Below are 16572 nucleotides of genomic sequence, written 5' to 3'. Positions count from 1 at the left end.
GGGTAGTGAAGGCGGATCATTATGTCAGATATTATGTCAGACAGTGGAATTTGTAAAGTATGCATCTTAAGGCTTATTAGTGTTAAAAAAAACAAAAATAAACAGCTAGAAGAATAACTTGTTTGTTTAATAAACCGGGCAAACTTGTGTTCGTGAACAAAAAACGTATTAATTTAGACACAAAATTATTTCTCATTTTTAAAAGTTTGGCCAAATAATAATAAAAAAAAATGTTCCTACTTTTTATTTATTTTTTACCAATCTAAAACCAAGAGTTTCAACAAAACCAAAACACCCGTGCCAGTGCCCACCCTTATTAACGCCTAATTATTTCACATTTTATAACTGGCACACAATGTTATATGTACATTGTCCTGCAACAGGGACTCTCAGAAGATACGGTAAAATACAAACATATTTGCTGTCTTTCCTTACAGGCTGGGAAATTCAACATCATTCCAACACTTATTAACATTGGTTCAGGACTGGCAATAATGGGAGCGGTAAGTAGATTGGAAATATGTATATCTTTATATATATATATATATATATATATATATACAGTGCTCGACAAACCCGGTCGCCAACTCGCCAGCTGCGATCGGATATTGGCTCGTGGCCAGTAGCTTTTCCCCTGCTCGAAAAAAAAAAAAAACCCTCTGGCTGTGACGCGGCTTGGAGTTGCCAGGACTTCAAACCGCCCTTCCTTCTCTGCACGGGTAAGTAATGGGGGGGGGGGGGGGTTGGGGGTGCGCGCGCGCGTGCATCTGCTGCTCCTCCTCCTATATATCCTCCTGTATAATTGTGTCACCTCCTGCTTACAAGACCTGCACTGATCCGGTCATGGAGAGGATTGTGGACAGATGCTTGAGGTGGGGGGGAATTTAATGCACTGTAATACATATTTATATATACTGTACTGGTGTTTCTCCCCCCTTCCTCCGGCGCTGCCCGCTGCCCGCGCGGCTCAGGTGCTTCACCCCCGCTCCCTCCAGTGCTGCCCGCGTGGGTCGGGTTTCACTCCCCCCTCCCTCCGGTGCTCCCGCTGCCTGCGCGGCTCAGGTGCTTCACCCCCCTCCCTCCGGTGCTCCCGCTGCCTGCGCGGCTCGGGTGCTTCACCCCCCTCCCTCCGGTGCTCCCGCTGCCTGCGCGGCTCGGGTGCTTCACCCCCCTCCCTCCGGTGCTCCCGCTGCCTGCGCGGCTCGGGTGCTTCACCCCCCTCCCTCCGGTGCTCCCGCTGCCTGCGCGGCTCGGGTGTCTCTCCCCCCCTCCCTCCGGTGCTCCCGCTGCCTGCGCGGCTCGGGTGTCTATCTCCCCTCCCTCTGGTGCTCCCGCTGCCTGCGAGGCTCGGGTGTCTCTCCCCCCCTCCCTCCGGTGCTCCCGCTGCCTGCGCAGCTCGGGTGCTTCACCCCCCTCCCTCCGGTGCTCCCGCTGCCTGCGCGGCTCGGGTGTCTCTCCCCCCTCCCTCCAGTGCTGCCCGCGTGGGTCGGGTTTCACTCCCCCCTCCCTCCGGTGCTCCCGCTGCCTGCGCGGCTCGGGTGTCTCTCCCCCCTCCCTCCAGTGCTGCCCGCGTGGGTCGGGTGTCTCTCCCCCCCTCCCTCCGGTGCTCCCGCTGCCTGCGCGGCTCGGGTGTCTCTCCCCCCCTCCCTCCGGTGCTCCCGCTGCCTGCGCGGCTCGGGTGTCTCTCCCCCCTCCCTCTGGTGCCCGCGCGGCTCGTGTCTTTCCCCCCTCCCTCTGGTGCCCGCGCGCGGCTCGGGTGTCTCTCTCCCCTCCCTCCGGTGCTCCCGCTGCCCACGCGGGGCGGGAGGTAGTAGCAGGGGGGGGGGGGGGGTGGTGGTGTGTGTGTGTGTGTGTGTGTGTGTGTGTGTGTGTGTGTGTGTGTGTGTGTGTGTGTGTGTGTGTGTGTGTGTGTGTGTGTGTGTGTGTGTGTGTGTGTGTGTGTGGTATGGGAAAGAGAGAGGGGTATGGGAGAGAGAGAGAGAGGGGGGGTATGGGAGAGAGAGAGAGAGAGAGGGGGGTATGGGAGAGAGAGAGAGGGGTATACGAGAGAGAGGGAGAGAGTGTATGGGAATGAGAGAGTGTGTGTATGGGTATGAGAGAGTGTGTGTATGGGTATGAGAGAGTGTGTATGTGTGTGTGTGTGTGTGTGTGTGTATGAGAGAGAACGTGTAGGACACCAGAGGTACCCAGTCACCCCCCACCCAGTCAGTCAGTCATCCCCCCTACCCAGTCAGTCAAAAGTCAGTCATAGTCTGTCATCCCACCCCCTGCCCAGTCATCCCACCCAGTCAGACAGTCAGTAATCCCCACCAAGTCAGACATCCCATCACCCCACCCCCCCAATCACCCCACCCCCCCAATCACCCCACCCCCACAATCACCCCACCCCCCCAATCACCCCACCCCCACAATCACCCCACCCCCCCAATCACCCCACCCCCCAATCACCCCACCCCCCCAATCACCCCACCCCCCAATCAATCACCCCACCCAGTCACCCCACCCCCCCAATCACCCCACCCCCCCAATCACCCCACCCCCACAATCACCCCACCCCCCCAATCACCCCACCCCCCAATCACCCCACCCCCAATCACCCCACCCCCCAATCAATCACCCCACCCCCCAATCAATCACCCCACCCAGTCACCCCACACCCCCAATCACCCCACCCAGTCACCCCACACCCCCAATCACCCCACCCAGTCACCCCATCCCCCCACAGTCACCCTCTCTCTGTCTCTCACCCTCCGTCTCTCTCACACTCTCTCCGTCTCTCTCACACTCTCTCTGTCTCTCTCACCCTCTCTCTCCGTCTCTCTCACCCTCTCTCTCCGTCTCTCTCACCCTCTCTCTCCGTCTCTCTCACCCTCTCTCTCCGTCTCTCTCACCCTCTCTCTCCATCTCTCTCACCCTCTCTCTCCGTCTCTCTGTCTCACAATCTGGATCTGGATATCTTATTTACCCTATATATCTTAACTGCCCTACACTACACCGAAATAACCTATACTGCTTTCTTCCAGATCTGACTCAAGCTTCACACGGGAGACATCGGAACCCCCCCTAACCCAGAAGACAGGTAGGGAACACATCCCCTCCAATGTATAACATTGCGGGAATGAGGGTACCTGGACATTGACGGACTGCAGATCAGGTAAGATCCCAGGTAGGATTGCTGCTTTAGATATTGTGAAGTGGGGACGTCCAGACACTGGTTAAGGGGTGCAGGAAACTAGTCATTCACATCTGGCTTTTTTTCTAGATTTGACATTTATACACAAGGACTAATTGTAGTATAATGTAATACAATAAATAAACTTATGTCAAAAACGAATGTTCTTACTAGGAATTTATTCAATTTATTTCATTTATGGTTTTTTTAAATGCGGGGCTGGGGGCGGGATTAGAGGCGGGGTTGGGGGCGGGACTAGGGGCGGGACTAAAGGCGGGGTTGGGGCGGGACTAGGTGGCGAGTAGATTTTTTGATTCGGCGAGTAGATTTGTGGGTGATTTGTCAAGCACTGTATATATATATATATATATGGTGCCGTCCATGTACACAGCGCTTTACAGTAGTGATAGAGGCAACACAAGAATATGAGACATAATGGGAATAAACTCTTCAAAAGTACAGATTGGGAAAAGGAGTCCCTGCCCTGACGAGATTACAATCTGAGGCCCATATTCACGTAGAAGGGCACCTTGCTTTAGCAAACCCCAACTCACATTGGAGTTAAGCCGTGCTAAAGCTTAGCACTGTTTAGTGAATATGCACCCAAGTGTTATGCAGGGCGAACTTAGTTGCAGTCGAAGGGTGTTATGGTAAGTGTGTATGCAAGGGGCGAGTACTTTGGAGCTAAATCAATGCTTAGGTAAGGATCTGTGTCTTCAGACAGGCCTTGAAGGTGGAGACACACAAGGTGCTTGACAGATATTGAGGGAAAGGGGATTCCAGAGGTGTGGGGCAGTATGTGAGAGGTTTGGGCATAGGGGGGCTTTAGATACCAAAGGGGTAGACAGAAGATATCCTTGAGCAGATCGCAAGAGTCGAGCAGGAATATAATAAGAAATTAGGGCTAAGATATAGAAGGGGCAGACGAGTGTATAGCCTGTGAAAGAGACAAGGAGAATTTTTATGAGTCATACAGATCTGAATGGCAAGGGATTTCAGCTGGAGAGAAGCAGAAACAGATTTAGGAGAGAGTCAAGTGGTTCTAGTAGCAACGTTTAGGATAGATTGTATTGGAGAAAGGTAAGATGCAGGTAGGCCAGACAGTAAAAATATATAATAGTCAAGACTGTAAAGAATGAGGGTATACATTGAGTTGTAGCAGTAGTGACAGAGGGAAGGGCGTATATTCACCATGTTACAGAGGAAAAGTCGGTAGGTTTTACTAAGGCCTGGGACCCGCTGCGCCCGGCCGCACGAGCGTTCCCCACCAGCAGAGGAATCCTCCCGAGCCGGTCCAAGTCCCCCCTGGCTGCACAGCTCACTACACGCTGTGACGCGTCAGCCGCCAGGGGATTCAAGAGAATTGTAATCCCAAGCGGCGACGCGTCACGTGGTGTGGCTGTGAGCCATTGAGGAGGGGAGGCTTCGGGGAGCGTGGAGGAGAGTGTGGGGGGAAAGCAGCGATTTTAAATAAACTGCAGCATCAAGGAAGTCCCCCCTGCTCCCTCCCACACTCTCTCCTCTTGGGGTGGGGGGGTCCCCCTTGCGATTCCCCCCCTGCTCCGATCCCCCAGGCTCCGATTCACCCTCCACCTACCCCCCGTGTGTATTTGTGAGTGGTAGTCTGTGTGTGTGCCTGTCAGTGTGTGTGCCTGTCTGTGCGTGAGGAGTTGAGGGGCTCAGCGACAGCGGTTGAGGGGCTGAGGAGTTGAGGAGCTGAATGGCTGACAGGCGGTCCCGCCCCCTCACGTCATGGCCACACACCCCACCCGTTTTGGCCATGCCCCCCCACTCGCAAAAATGGTCCCTTTGGACCGGAAAAAGCCCCAAGTGCCTCTCCACGCGCGCGTGGTCTGAGGCAGCGGGGCCTTAGCCTAATCGTATGAATGCGAGAGACGTGACAGGCCTAGGCAGTGTGTGACTATCATATTGGGCATATGATAGTGCTGCCAGCAGTAATGGAGAAAGGGGCAATAGGGCTTGGGAGGAAGTATGAGGAGCTCAGTCTTCAACATGTTAAGTTTGAGTTGGCGAAGGGCCATCCAGGATAATATGGCGGAGAGACATTCAGAAAATGAGCAGTCACACAAGCTGTGAGGGTTAAAGAAATCTATTAAAAAAAACTGGGTTACATAATCTTTTAATTCAATGCTCACAAGTAAAGTTTGGAACCAACCTTTTCATATGAAAAGTTTCATTTAAAGACTTATCAAATCCCTGCTACTACATACCACTGAAGGTTACAAAGGACAGGCAACGTCCATTTGGTGCTGTTAACATTAGAAATAACTCCATGTTTTATATTTTATGATGAACATTGGTTCTACTTCTGCGAATTAATTTAAAAAAGAAGGATTAACTATGGATTCTGGGGAGGGAAAAGGTGTTCACAACAAAGTGAAGCTAGAACACTAAAGTATTGTGAACGGTACATTCTTATTGGTCAGGCTGGGTGACAGATTTCATGCTCTAGGATTTTCTGTGGTAGTAAGACCCTAAATATTGTTCCTTCTGTCATAATTTCCTTACTTCCAGCACTATGATAGTAGACCATAACTTTAGAGAAAATTAGTAAGAAAATATGATATGCACAAGTACAAGTTCAAGCACAGTGTCCAAAATGGCTCTCACGCAGAACTATTTCCCATTTACTTTGTAGGGGGCTTTCTTCTGTGACCTCGTGCTGCTGTATTTGATCAAAAAGAGCGACTTTTACAGAGACAAGAAGTTTGAAGAAGTGAAGTAAGTAGAATTTACTGAACACGAAGCTACCGCTTCTTTTCTTTAGTTGCCATTTTGGCACAATTTCTTTTTAGTTTGAATATGTTTCATAATACGTCTCATACACAGAAATGTGCTGATCCCCCTACGAGCCAGGTTATTCTTCGAGAAAAGTTTTCCATTATATTTACGTCAATATTTGAATATTGTAAACACATTTTCTGAAGAGATGTTACTTGATTGAAAGCGCCTGTATCAGGACTGAACTATATTTAATGAGGCAAGTGCTACAAAACATTTGTCAAAAGTTGTACAGGCATACCCCGGTACACTCGCGAGTAAGGACATATCGCCCAATAGGCAAACGGCAGCCCGCGCATGCGCCTGTCATCACGTCCTGAACAGCAATACCGTCTCCCTACCTGTACCGAAGCTGTGCGCAAGCGGGGAGACTATAGAGCCTGTTACAAATGCGTTATTTACATCAGTTACGCACGTATATGACGATTGCATTACAGTACATGCATCGATAAGTAGGGAAAGGGAGTGCTTCACTTTAAGTACATTTTCACTTTACATACATGCTCCGGTCCCATTGCGTACGTTAATGCGGGGTATGGCTGTATACTACTGTTACTAGTGCTAGCCCTCAGCAATGGCATTAACCACTAACAGTGGATGAAGGCAAAGAGATTTAAACTAAAATGTTTGGTAGGGCAGTGTGCATCGTACTAGCCTGCATGTGAGATGGTCAAGGAGAACAAATTAGCTTCAGTGTTCCCTCTATTAAATGCTGACTGTTCATTTATTTCTACAGATCCTCTTCTAAAAAGTCTACGCAAATCAATGGGCAAAATAAGTTAAAGAGCCAAGACACACTGGACCAGTTAAAACAATTACAGACTGTGGAGACCTAACCACTGTGAATTCAGACACGTGCTTTTCATGAAGTCAAATTGAAGGAAAAAAAGTGCCAAATTCAGAACAATACTGTAAATTATCCGGAAACCCTGATTTGGGTTCAATACTGGTGTTTGCATAACCCATGTTACATACTGTACATTGTTTAACTAAGCTATACTGCTACTGCTTGTTGGGTTTGTGAAGATCGAATTTGCTACAGGTATATAACAAATAGCAGCATGATCACTTAAACAGTAATGTAATGAAGAGCTGCTGGTTATGCAAGGCAGTTTGCACAGCTAAATCACTGACACTGCGCCCTGTTCTGACCCAGCACCCATAAATATGTCACGAAGATACCATATAGTGTAATATGCAATAACACCCATGTCTGATCTCTCCTGCTACATTTCCAAATAAAGGCTTATTAGATATCTCCCCTTGGAAGCCAGACAATATTAGTAAACTCAGTGGATTAACTAACTTCATAAAGGATTTCCTACATACTCTACAATGTAATCAAGTGAGGTTTCCAACTTGTACATCACCTGCTTTCAGAATTGTATTTCCTCTTGTTAAAATTGCATCCTCCTATAAGTTTAGTGAGAGCATTTTACTTTTTTCTTTCTTTAACGCTTACTGCTTTAGACACCATCTTATCAAAACCCCTTTTGCAGGAATAACTAGAACCTCGCTGGATTCTTTTAGTACATAGGTCTACAAATTCTTCTCAGAATCCTAAAGGGCTACTCGACAGGCCATCTTTTAATAATGCATACACAATCCTACATTAAGACCACACAAACAGCAATGTGTGTTTGCATTTGAATAGTTTTACAATGTTGAGCCATAACAAAAGCCCCCCTATTTATATTCTAAAATCCCTGTAATTACAAATACACAAATTGAGATACTGCACATATGTATGTGTCCAGGAGTTTAATGGACACTTTTTTTTTTTTAATCACCTTCCTAGAGATAGTTTCGCTATAAAAGGAAATGGTGGCTTAGCTGCTTGGTAAATAGTACTGAAATAAGGTGTTGCATAGAAAAAACACAAGGTCACCTACTTCAGGTGGACTACAGTGCATGGTCTCAAAGGGAATTTAAAACTCAATAATAAGGCACTAGGAGATTTGTTTTCCAAGACTGGCTTGGTGCATTAGCCCTAGATGGAAGGCTTTAGCACCTGAACGTGGCAGCCTTGCTCCAGGACTATATGGTAGTACTATGTAACAGGGCATATCATTCTCTCTCTGCACCTCATAAGTTAAAGTATCAAACCCTACCACTGGAAAATGATTCTAAAGTGGTAAGGCAATATTGTATCTATAAGAATATTTAAATGTCTCCATCCCTTTGGTGTAGCAAGTGCTGAGGAAAAGGCGTACAGTTTAGCAGTCATATGTACTTAACACCTATGCAGTCTTCAGGGTTTAGCAATGCATCTGGGGTCCATACGTTCAAAACAAAAATCAAGTCATTGCTTTTGCTGACCACTTTTGGATATTCCAAAAATAATAATGCCAGTACTCCATGGCTGTGAATTCCTGGTGCTCTTGCCACATTGCAGTGATATGCAAATACAAATACGTGTATTAAAACAGGGGCATTTAAGATGCCTCTGACAGACTATACAAGTGCATTTTTAAATAAGCACTATGATAAAAGGTCAGTAATATATGGCTTTTGATTAAACAGATTGGGAGGTCATTGCATGTAGTCTGTAATATGCATTAGGCCAATCCCAATTTATAAGATTGTAAGCCTGTCCTGTTCCTCTAATAAAGCCTTTATGTAAGGATCAGAATGCAATCGAAGAGGAAATAAGGACTGAGAAAACACTTCCAATACCTTGAGAAATACAGAGGAAAAAACTGGGTATATTTAGCCAATGCCGTTGACCAGCATTATTTATTCATAGTTCAGCTGTCTGTAAAACAAGAGACTCATTTTCATACCATATTTTTAGTTGTTCTAAAAGTCAATTTTTGTACAGTGTTTACAATATATGAAGCTGCCTTCTACTACAGGTCAGTGGGTCTTTAATTACAGGACAGAGTGAGTTAAATATAAAGTGTCCTTCCTACACAAAAATACAAGTTGTTTGCACTGTAAAGTTTATTAAATTAAAAGATTAAAAAAAGTGTCAAAGCATGATTACTCCTATTTGATGTGTTACTTTTATCCATTTTGTACCAAACAATGACAGGCAGGTCACTAAAACCAATATCTTTATCTCCAGATTGATAACGTATAAGATGTATGTAATTGTTTTGTAGAAAACCAAGGTTTTTCAGAATGCGCACTAAATAGTCCTTACCCACAATGGAACCAGAATCAGCTCTTCGAGAATCAAGCCCCTTTCCTACTAGGTAGTGTCCCCAAGGGAGCTGAGCAGGTTATCTGATGGGAGTCTTATTCTTAAAAGATTCTGACAAATACGAGAAAAGATCTCAAAAGCACTCTCCACCACAAATGTGGATTCTGAAACTTGTTTTCAACTAATAACCTACAGTTAAATGGGTCCCAGGCCCTTTGGGGGTAAAGGATTATTATGCACCAAATGCCCCTGGGACAACAACTATCTGTAAGATACGAGAAGAAATGGTGATCTGCTCTGTTTATATTAATAAATAAAACATATTGCAAATGAAATTACGACTTCAACATCGTTACTCGAACACAGCGGTTCTCACCAATCTTCATAGAATCCTGAGCTAAACTAGTGTTTTCAAAATATGAATGAATATCCTACTCAAAATGTGTCACTAACAGGATTAGTGTGTTTACAGCTGTCTTGGTTATGTGTAAAAGACTATGTGGTTTAAATCTGCTTTCTTGTATTATTCCAACAAGAAACAAGTACTTCACAATTTTAGAATAGATTTAATTAAAGCATACACAATTGTGATCAACATAAGTTACTAACAGAAACCAAGCGGTAAATTCATTCATTTTAAAACTAGATCGGACTAGTTCTCCTAATCAAATGGACTAATGGGTACTGGGTCCTTGCATTCCACAAGAAAAAGCATATGCGAGTGACAGAGCCACAAACAAGACTTCAATAGACGTGCACCATGCCATACAGGAAGGTCCAGAAGAGGACATACGTGAAGAGGCCTCCGATAAGACCGCCAGTAAAAAGCGGTCTCCTCGATTTAAAATATTTGTTCCACCTCCGTCCAGATTTTAATACCAAGAGCAGGGAGAGGAGGAATGAGGCCAGGAAGTAAAAGATGAAACCGTACAGGCCCGCTAAGCCGAGGATCCCAGCAGTGGCTCCAGACAGTGCAGACACGGATGTACGGCAATAGTCAAGGACGGCGGCATTCCCTCGCACTGCGGCTTCACTTATGAACTGCGGACCTTCTCTTTTCATAGCGACTGCTGCCATTGCTACAAGAGAATGGTTTCCAGGTTGAACTGCATAAGAGAAATGCGATAATTAGTCACAGTTACAATCTAATGACCAAGAAAGACTACAGCTTTGGTTGTTCAGTGAGGAGGCAGGTGTAGTTGTGAAAGGAGGGAGCAGGATGAACACGTTTTTGCACATGCTGCGGCCTACTGAAGGGATTGATTGGGCAGCAGTTTTAGAAAAATTATCTATTTGTCACAGCCTTGTGTAGTTCCAGTTTTCTTTCTTTTTTTAATCTGGGATATTTGTCTTAATCTGCCATCAACTGGGTACTTTAATTAAAATTACTTGATTGTGGTTGTAATATAAATGAGGTAGAGGCCATTTACTTGGCGAGTCAGGGAAATAAGACCCGTTAATTCGTATTTAATTGGCAGCTGGATAAATAAAATAAAAACTTGTTCAGCCTCACCCTAATACACCAGCCTAACCTTTACCCTAAACCTGAAATATCAGACTAACCCTTAATCTGACACTAACATGCCAGATTTACCGTTACCCCAACATGCCCATTTAATAGAAATATGACAGTCTAAGCCAGGGGTGCGCAAAATTCTGCAGCTGCGCCCCCTCCGCCACCTGCTGTCCCCGGTGCGCACCCCCCTTACCTGCGTCAAATGACACTGCATGGTCATGTGACATCACGTGACCCCGCGGACTCATTTGCCATGGCGATGCGTCAGCAGCCGTCTGAATCTCGGGAAGTAATAGGTTGCAAAGGCCACATGCGATCCCCACGGCATGTAATTTAAATGCCGTGGAGAAGACCGCGGGGCCTCTGCAACCACCGCGCCCACCTACAAAAATCTCATGCCCCCCCCCCCCAGTTTGCGCACCGCTGGTCTAAGCCTTAACATGCCAGATTTACCCTAACCAGCACTCTTTAAATCATAATAATCAGGTTGAAAAATTGTCGGTTACATAAAAGGAGTGGAAGATTTAGAGCCGGCTGCCAGATAAATAGACCCTTCATAAAAAATAAATAAAAAAAGGTACATAATCTGGGCACCTCAGGCAGCAAAGGTTAAAATGATACAAAAGAGTTATTAAAAATGGATTTCCATGTATAGCTCAATTTATTGCGCCACTTGCCAATGAGACATGACCAATAAATGAGTAATCCCATTAAACAGTATGTGGAGGGCAACAGCTGTGATGGAGGCTACTGTCATTTTTCAAAGCGAGTAAAGGCTCTGACTGATAACAAGGATGCCGAGACTGAAGGGGAACCTGGTTCAAATCCCAGTGTCAGCTCCTTGTGACGTTGGGCAAGTCTCATTGCCTCCCTGTGCCTCGGGCACCAACAATAGATTGTAAATTCTATAGGACAAGGACCTGTGCCGGCAAAACATTCAATGTACAGCACTGCATACACTGTCAGTGCTGCACAAGAAAAAATACATCAATACAATATATATAAAAAAACAAGATAACCTTTGTTTAGTCTGCACAAGAGGGTGATCCCACTGACACATGTAAAAATATGAGGATGATAACCTACTCATCCAACCTATTCTGTCCACTTCCTACATAATGAGCCAGCCGTTCCTGTGTCACACATCAGCCGCTCCTGTGTCACACATTCGCAAATCTCTGGCCTCTGCGGCAGTAACCTCACCTTCGGGGCGGTTTCTCGGGTGAGAGGCGACGCTCCGTCACAAGGCGCCAGGAACTCCTTGATTTGTCACCTCAGCTGCGCTTCCCAGAACAGGACAATCCTACACAGAGCGCTCCGCCATCACTGACAAAGGATGCTGGGTAGTGACCTTTCACCCTAATCTCTCTCACTGCCCCCTGAAATCAGACCGGAAAAGGGTTACTTGGTCATGACGCGGCGGGGCGGCCATGTTGGTTGGGGAGGACGTTCTTAGGCGTTCGGATGTGATGTCATTTCCGGCACTGGGAGAACACAGTGTATAAGTTTACTCACACAGTGTAACTTTGTGTGTACGTGTTACCCTGTGTTGGGTAAATTAAACATCTATTCTGTTGCTGTGTGTGTTTCCTAGTCTTGATGAGATCCTTCCGGAGAATGGATTACTTCCTGACCAGCTCTACTTTACTTGCATTTGTAGATAAAACACTAAATGCGCACACATAGCTTGTGGTTATTATGCTTTGCATTTGTTCTTTCACACAGCCAATTCTTTAAATAGAGTAGATATTATTAGTCTATAAAAGTTTATTTTTGATAAGGGTTGAACCACATCAACTTTTGAGACTTCTTTGGAAAATAGTTTAATTTTATGAACCAACCGGCAATTAAAAAAAATTAGTAGTGAGGACTGAATTATTATTGAATTTAAATTAAATATAAGAATTCTGATATCAATACAATGCTACTCTATAACCAATGGCACCTAGGGCACTTTTAATTGAAACACTCTTGTAGACACAACCCCACCAGAAGTGTCATGAATTTACTAAACCATATACTGTCTCCTTGGGACACCCCAGCTGGGCCATGAGTGTAAAAAAAGAACATTCACATATAAGATATATATGTGCAATGGTGTGCTTGGTAATTTATTGTTTACTCCTACACATTCTATAAATTATAGTGGGTGAAAAAGTGACAACATGCCTCTACCGTATAGCGTACAGCATATAAAAATATCACTTGTGAGCAGATCAGCATTTCTCAGACAGGTCTGCAACTCTGCTTTCCCCATTATTTCTTAGCATACCTTGGTTCCACTGCTGCAGCCAGGGATTCTGGGACATGACATGCAATTGAGCACATGGTGTCACATTTTCATGTACTTTCCCAGAATCCCTGGCTGCAGTGGAAGCACTGTATGCTGAGAGATAATTGTGAAAATCATGACTGCAGACCTGTCTGAGACATGTGAATGCGCTCACACGTGATATTTGTTGTTTACTTCTAAAATCTGGTCTGGTTGGGGTATCTCTTGCAGAGGGGTAAAAAGTCAAAACATTGGCATTTTCTTCACAGTATATGAAAATAAACAATTTGGTATTGTTTTGGCTACTTTGTATATGGAGCTGACTTCTTTGACGTGATGCTGCCCTTTAATTTGGACTCTGGTCTTATTTTTCATGTGCAGCACTGAATGAGTTTATTATAACATTCATTGAGTTAAAGGAGTAAAACTGAGCAAAAAATGACGAGCCTGTCACTTTAGCAGTAGTTAACGTATAATGATAATAAGAGGTGCGGAATACCACTACTTTTTATTTATAACCTCTGAGTACAGCAGTTTTTCAACCAGGGTTCCCCGGGCATCCCTATAGGGTTCCCTGCAATTTTCTGGTCATTTGAAAATTGTATCAAATACAGAAGAATTTACAGTACATCTGATCACAGAGTTACTATTAGAGAGGGCCGGGGGTTCCTCAGAATTTCACTTAGGGTTCCTTAACCAAAAAAAAGGTTGGAAACCACTGCTCTGGTTGGTTGTTCCAGTCATGCAGTGCACGGTAAGTACTGAAGCACTCATTTATTCTGCACTATCGCAAGTGGACTAACAGCTATTTCTAGTTAATTCATAAAATAGGAATGCAACCTAGCAGAAAATTGTGGCCAGGACACTGTGAGGTCATCAGTGACATCAAAATGGGAGGATGTGGCTAAGTTGCAGCTGCTGCCATTTGCCTGGTGTAGTCATCACTCACTGATCAAATGCTGTCTGACTTTAGACAGTATTGTGAGGTCACGTGAGCTCATCGAGACGTCATAATACACTGAATGATGGTGAGCTATAAATGCTGAAGCCAAGAGGAGTTATCATTCATTGATCAGCCTGGAGCAAAGGAGGAGGAACGCTTCCCTGTAACAGCATCAATAACACCCTGATGAGCAATGAGGCACAGAGAGATGTGAGTTCAGTTTATTCAAATAAGGGCCAATTGGGACAAGTGATGGAACACCAGCCCACATGTTGCATTTGAGATAGTTATTGAATTGGCTGAATATTCTCCTTAAAAGCAGCAATTTCCCTGTGAGAGTCAAGAGTTAACTCTCTCTGTTCAGGCACAGGAGACAGCACCCTAGTGTCAGGTCTTCTAAGCTATTTCAAGTAATCTCCTGATTGCGAGGGGTTTAAAAGGCAGTCAGCAGCGTGTCAGAACTGAGTCCCCAACTTGCAAGGCTGCAGGTTGGAGCGGTTCCCCGGGCTTGACCAGACACACACCCAGCAACGGACGTTGAACAAGCCTGCATGTCTACTAAGGAAGCAGGGCTGACAAATCTGCAATGTGTAACAGTTCCCAGAGGGATTACCTGGGAACTCCTGGGGCGGATCCCCAGCACCTCCGATAAGAACTTATGTTGATTACAGATGCACTGTATTATGCTGTGACTTGTTTGAACTGGTTATTAGCTTAGCTAACCAGTCGGTTAGTCAGGGCCGGTTCTGTTTAGTCAGTCTCCCTAACGTGGAGTAGGCTTTTCTGTTTATGGTTTTGTTTTGCCTCAAAGGTACAGTGTACTTAACTTTCTGTCTACTTGTGTGGAAAATAAACCACCAAAATGATTGTTTTAGCACAAGAGCAGTTCTGTGGACTCTTTACTGACCTCATCCACAAAGCCGCTCCGTCACATTTCCCCGCAAATAAATGGTTTTTGGAGTCCAGCCATCTTCCTCCACACACAGTTCAAAGCCCCCCCGCCCTCTTCACACCTGCATCCTCCCTGAAGACGCCCCTGACCCCTGCGAGAGTGCCCAGCTGAAAACACAGGGTCTGTCAGAGAGTGCCGTCTGCAAACAACCTGTGTGTCAGGAATGCTCCTGGATGATGTCACAGAACCTTATAAAGTGTATATGTGGATAAAACCGGACATCTGGTAACTCTACTCTGGTGTAGCAAGCGCTCAAGAAAGCAGGTGTGGAAGGAGAAGATACCAGAACAGGCAGAATCTACAGAGAAGCAGCTCACTCAGGAAGGTGCTGCAGAGATGAGATGTTACATTATTACAAATAAAATGGTAAACCTTACAAATGTGTGAACAGCTTTCTATTAGGAAGGGGGAGAGAGATTGGGCCATCCCTACCTAGGTCATATGCAGACAGGCAAGCCCTATTAAGGCCCCCCACCCCCTCCCCCCCCCCCCCATAGGTAGGACGCAGAGCTGAACCACATTCATTTTGATGTCCCATCACATGGGCCAATCGAAAGCCATGATTTCATAGGCGGCTTCCTATTGGCCCATGTGACCGGGGGCTTTAAAGCAGCAGTCCAAGCTTAACGGGGCAGGGGGAGTCCTTTCCTATGATTTGGATCCCAAGATTTTGATTGGCAGCTTGTGTATATGTATGGTATCCCGCTGGAATGTCCCACCGTGATGACAGTCTTTACCCGCAAAGATGATCTGGTCCCACATCAAACTTATCAGATCTGCGCAGCTTGCAGCTGTGTCCCTGATCTACTTAATAGCTAATGGGGCAGGGTCCCTACCTATGGGCCTGTCCCTGCAGCAGCCACAAACTGGATAGTTGAGTCAGGGCCTAGCTGGGGCCTAGGGGGAATCTGGCCTAGAGCAGAGGGTCACAGACCCCTGCTCACATACCTCCTACCCCTATCCTGTACCAGCACCGACTGACTCCTTTTCCAGCGCGCGGAATAGTATCCCCTCCTGCAGAAAACCTGGCCGCGCGATTGGCTCCCTGGCGTCCTGTGATACTCCTGCCCCTAAGCACTCTGGGGCTTGTAGTCCCCGCGGAGCCTATTCCTATGAGCCGCCGCGTGAGCATAGTACACTGCGCAGGCGCAACCCTCATAATGGCCACCGCGACTCTTGGCGCGCCCCGCGCATGCGCAAACTAACGCAAGATGGTGCCGCCCTGCATTTATTTATATATTTATTTATAAAATATTTTACCAGGAAGTAATACATTGAGAGTTACCTCTCGTTTTCAAGTATGTCCTGGGCACAGAGTAAAACAAATAATACATTGTTACAAATACAGTTACATAAATGAACAAGGGTATACATTATATACAAGACATTGCGAACCCGTCGCCACCCACACTAACCCCTGCACCAACATAGGTGAGGAGAGGCGCAACACCGGGGGACCGGAGGGGACCTGGCTAAAGATAGAAGAGCTTTTCCACACTGTTTACATAGATTTAGAATTTGTTCAGATACGTGTCAGTAAGGTATTTTAACCACTGGGTTTTACTGACAGTAAGACACCTAAATTATCAGTTAACCGTGGACAGGGAGAAGTGGCTGGGAAAGTGGTATATGTCAGGGATAGAGAAGGTGTGGCTGAGTGGAAGGTGTTCATGGAAACAGGGAGGACATTCATTATTCATGAGGATGGGCGTGGTTAAACTGGTAGTGGCTAGCAGCCGGGAGCGTATATGTATTATTTATGAGATATTG

At 46.0% G+C, this 16572-nt stretch overlaps 2 protein-coding genes across 4 annotated transcripts in view; one reads left to right on the top strand and one right to left on the bottom strand.

Moving 5' to 3' along the window:
- Positions 1-9747, top strand: part of P2RX5 (purinergic receptor P2X 5) — an 80330-nt gene extending 70583 nt beyond the window's left edge. Inside the window, exons 10-12 of one of the 2 annotated variants that reach the window (XM_075594150.1) lie at positions 438-503; positions 5832-5914; positions 6711-9747. In XM_075594150.1, the coding sequence (XP_075450265.1) occupies positions 438-503; positions 5832-5914; positions 6711-6810 (249 nt within the window). In that variant the 3' untranslated portion in view covers positions 6811-9747. Of the gene's footprint in view, positions 1-437; positions 504-5831; positions 5919-6710 lie in introns of those variants that run through there. The other variant, XM_075594151.1, reaches the window with a different exon arrangement.
- On the bottom strand, positions 9670-12062 carry EMC6 (ER membrane protein complex subunit 6). 2 transcript variants are annotated; one of them, XM_075594153.1, is made up of 2 exons: positions 11839-12062; positions 9670-10225 (listed from the first exon to the last, which is right to left on the bottom strand). In XM_075594153.1, the coding sequence occupies exon 2, from the start codon at positions 10194-10196 to the stop codon at positions 9864-9866; it is 333 nt and encodes a 110-aa protein (XP_075450268.1). In that variant the 5' UTR covers positions 10197-10225; positions 11839-12062; the 3' UTR covers positions 9670-9863. The 2 variants fall into 2 exon arrangements, with proteins under 2 accessions (XP_075450268.1, XP_075450267.1); XM_075594152.1 differs by lacking the exon at positions 11839-12062 and adding an exon at positions 11722-11838.
- Positions 12063-16572: the final 4510 nt, after the last annotated feature.

The sequence above is a fragment of the Ascaphus truei genome, chromosome 3, assembly GCF_040206685.1.
Source record: "Ascaphus truei isolate aAscTru1 chromosome 3, aAscTru1.hap1, whole genome shotgun sequence".
In the NCBI taxonomy this organism is placed as follows: domain Eukaryota; kingdom Metazoa; phylum Chordata; class Amphibia; order Anura; family Ascaphidae; genus Ascaphus; species Ascaphus truei.
Note: the sequence above shows the minus strand (reverse complement) of the source record. Positions and strands in the feature narration are given on the sequence as shown.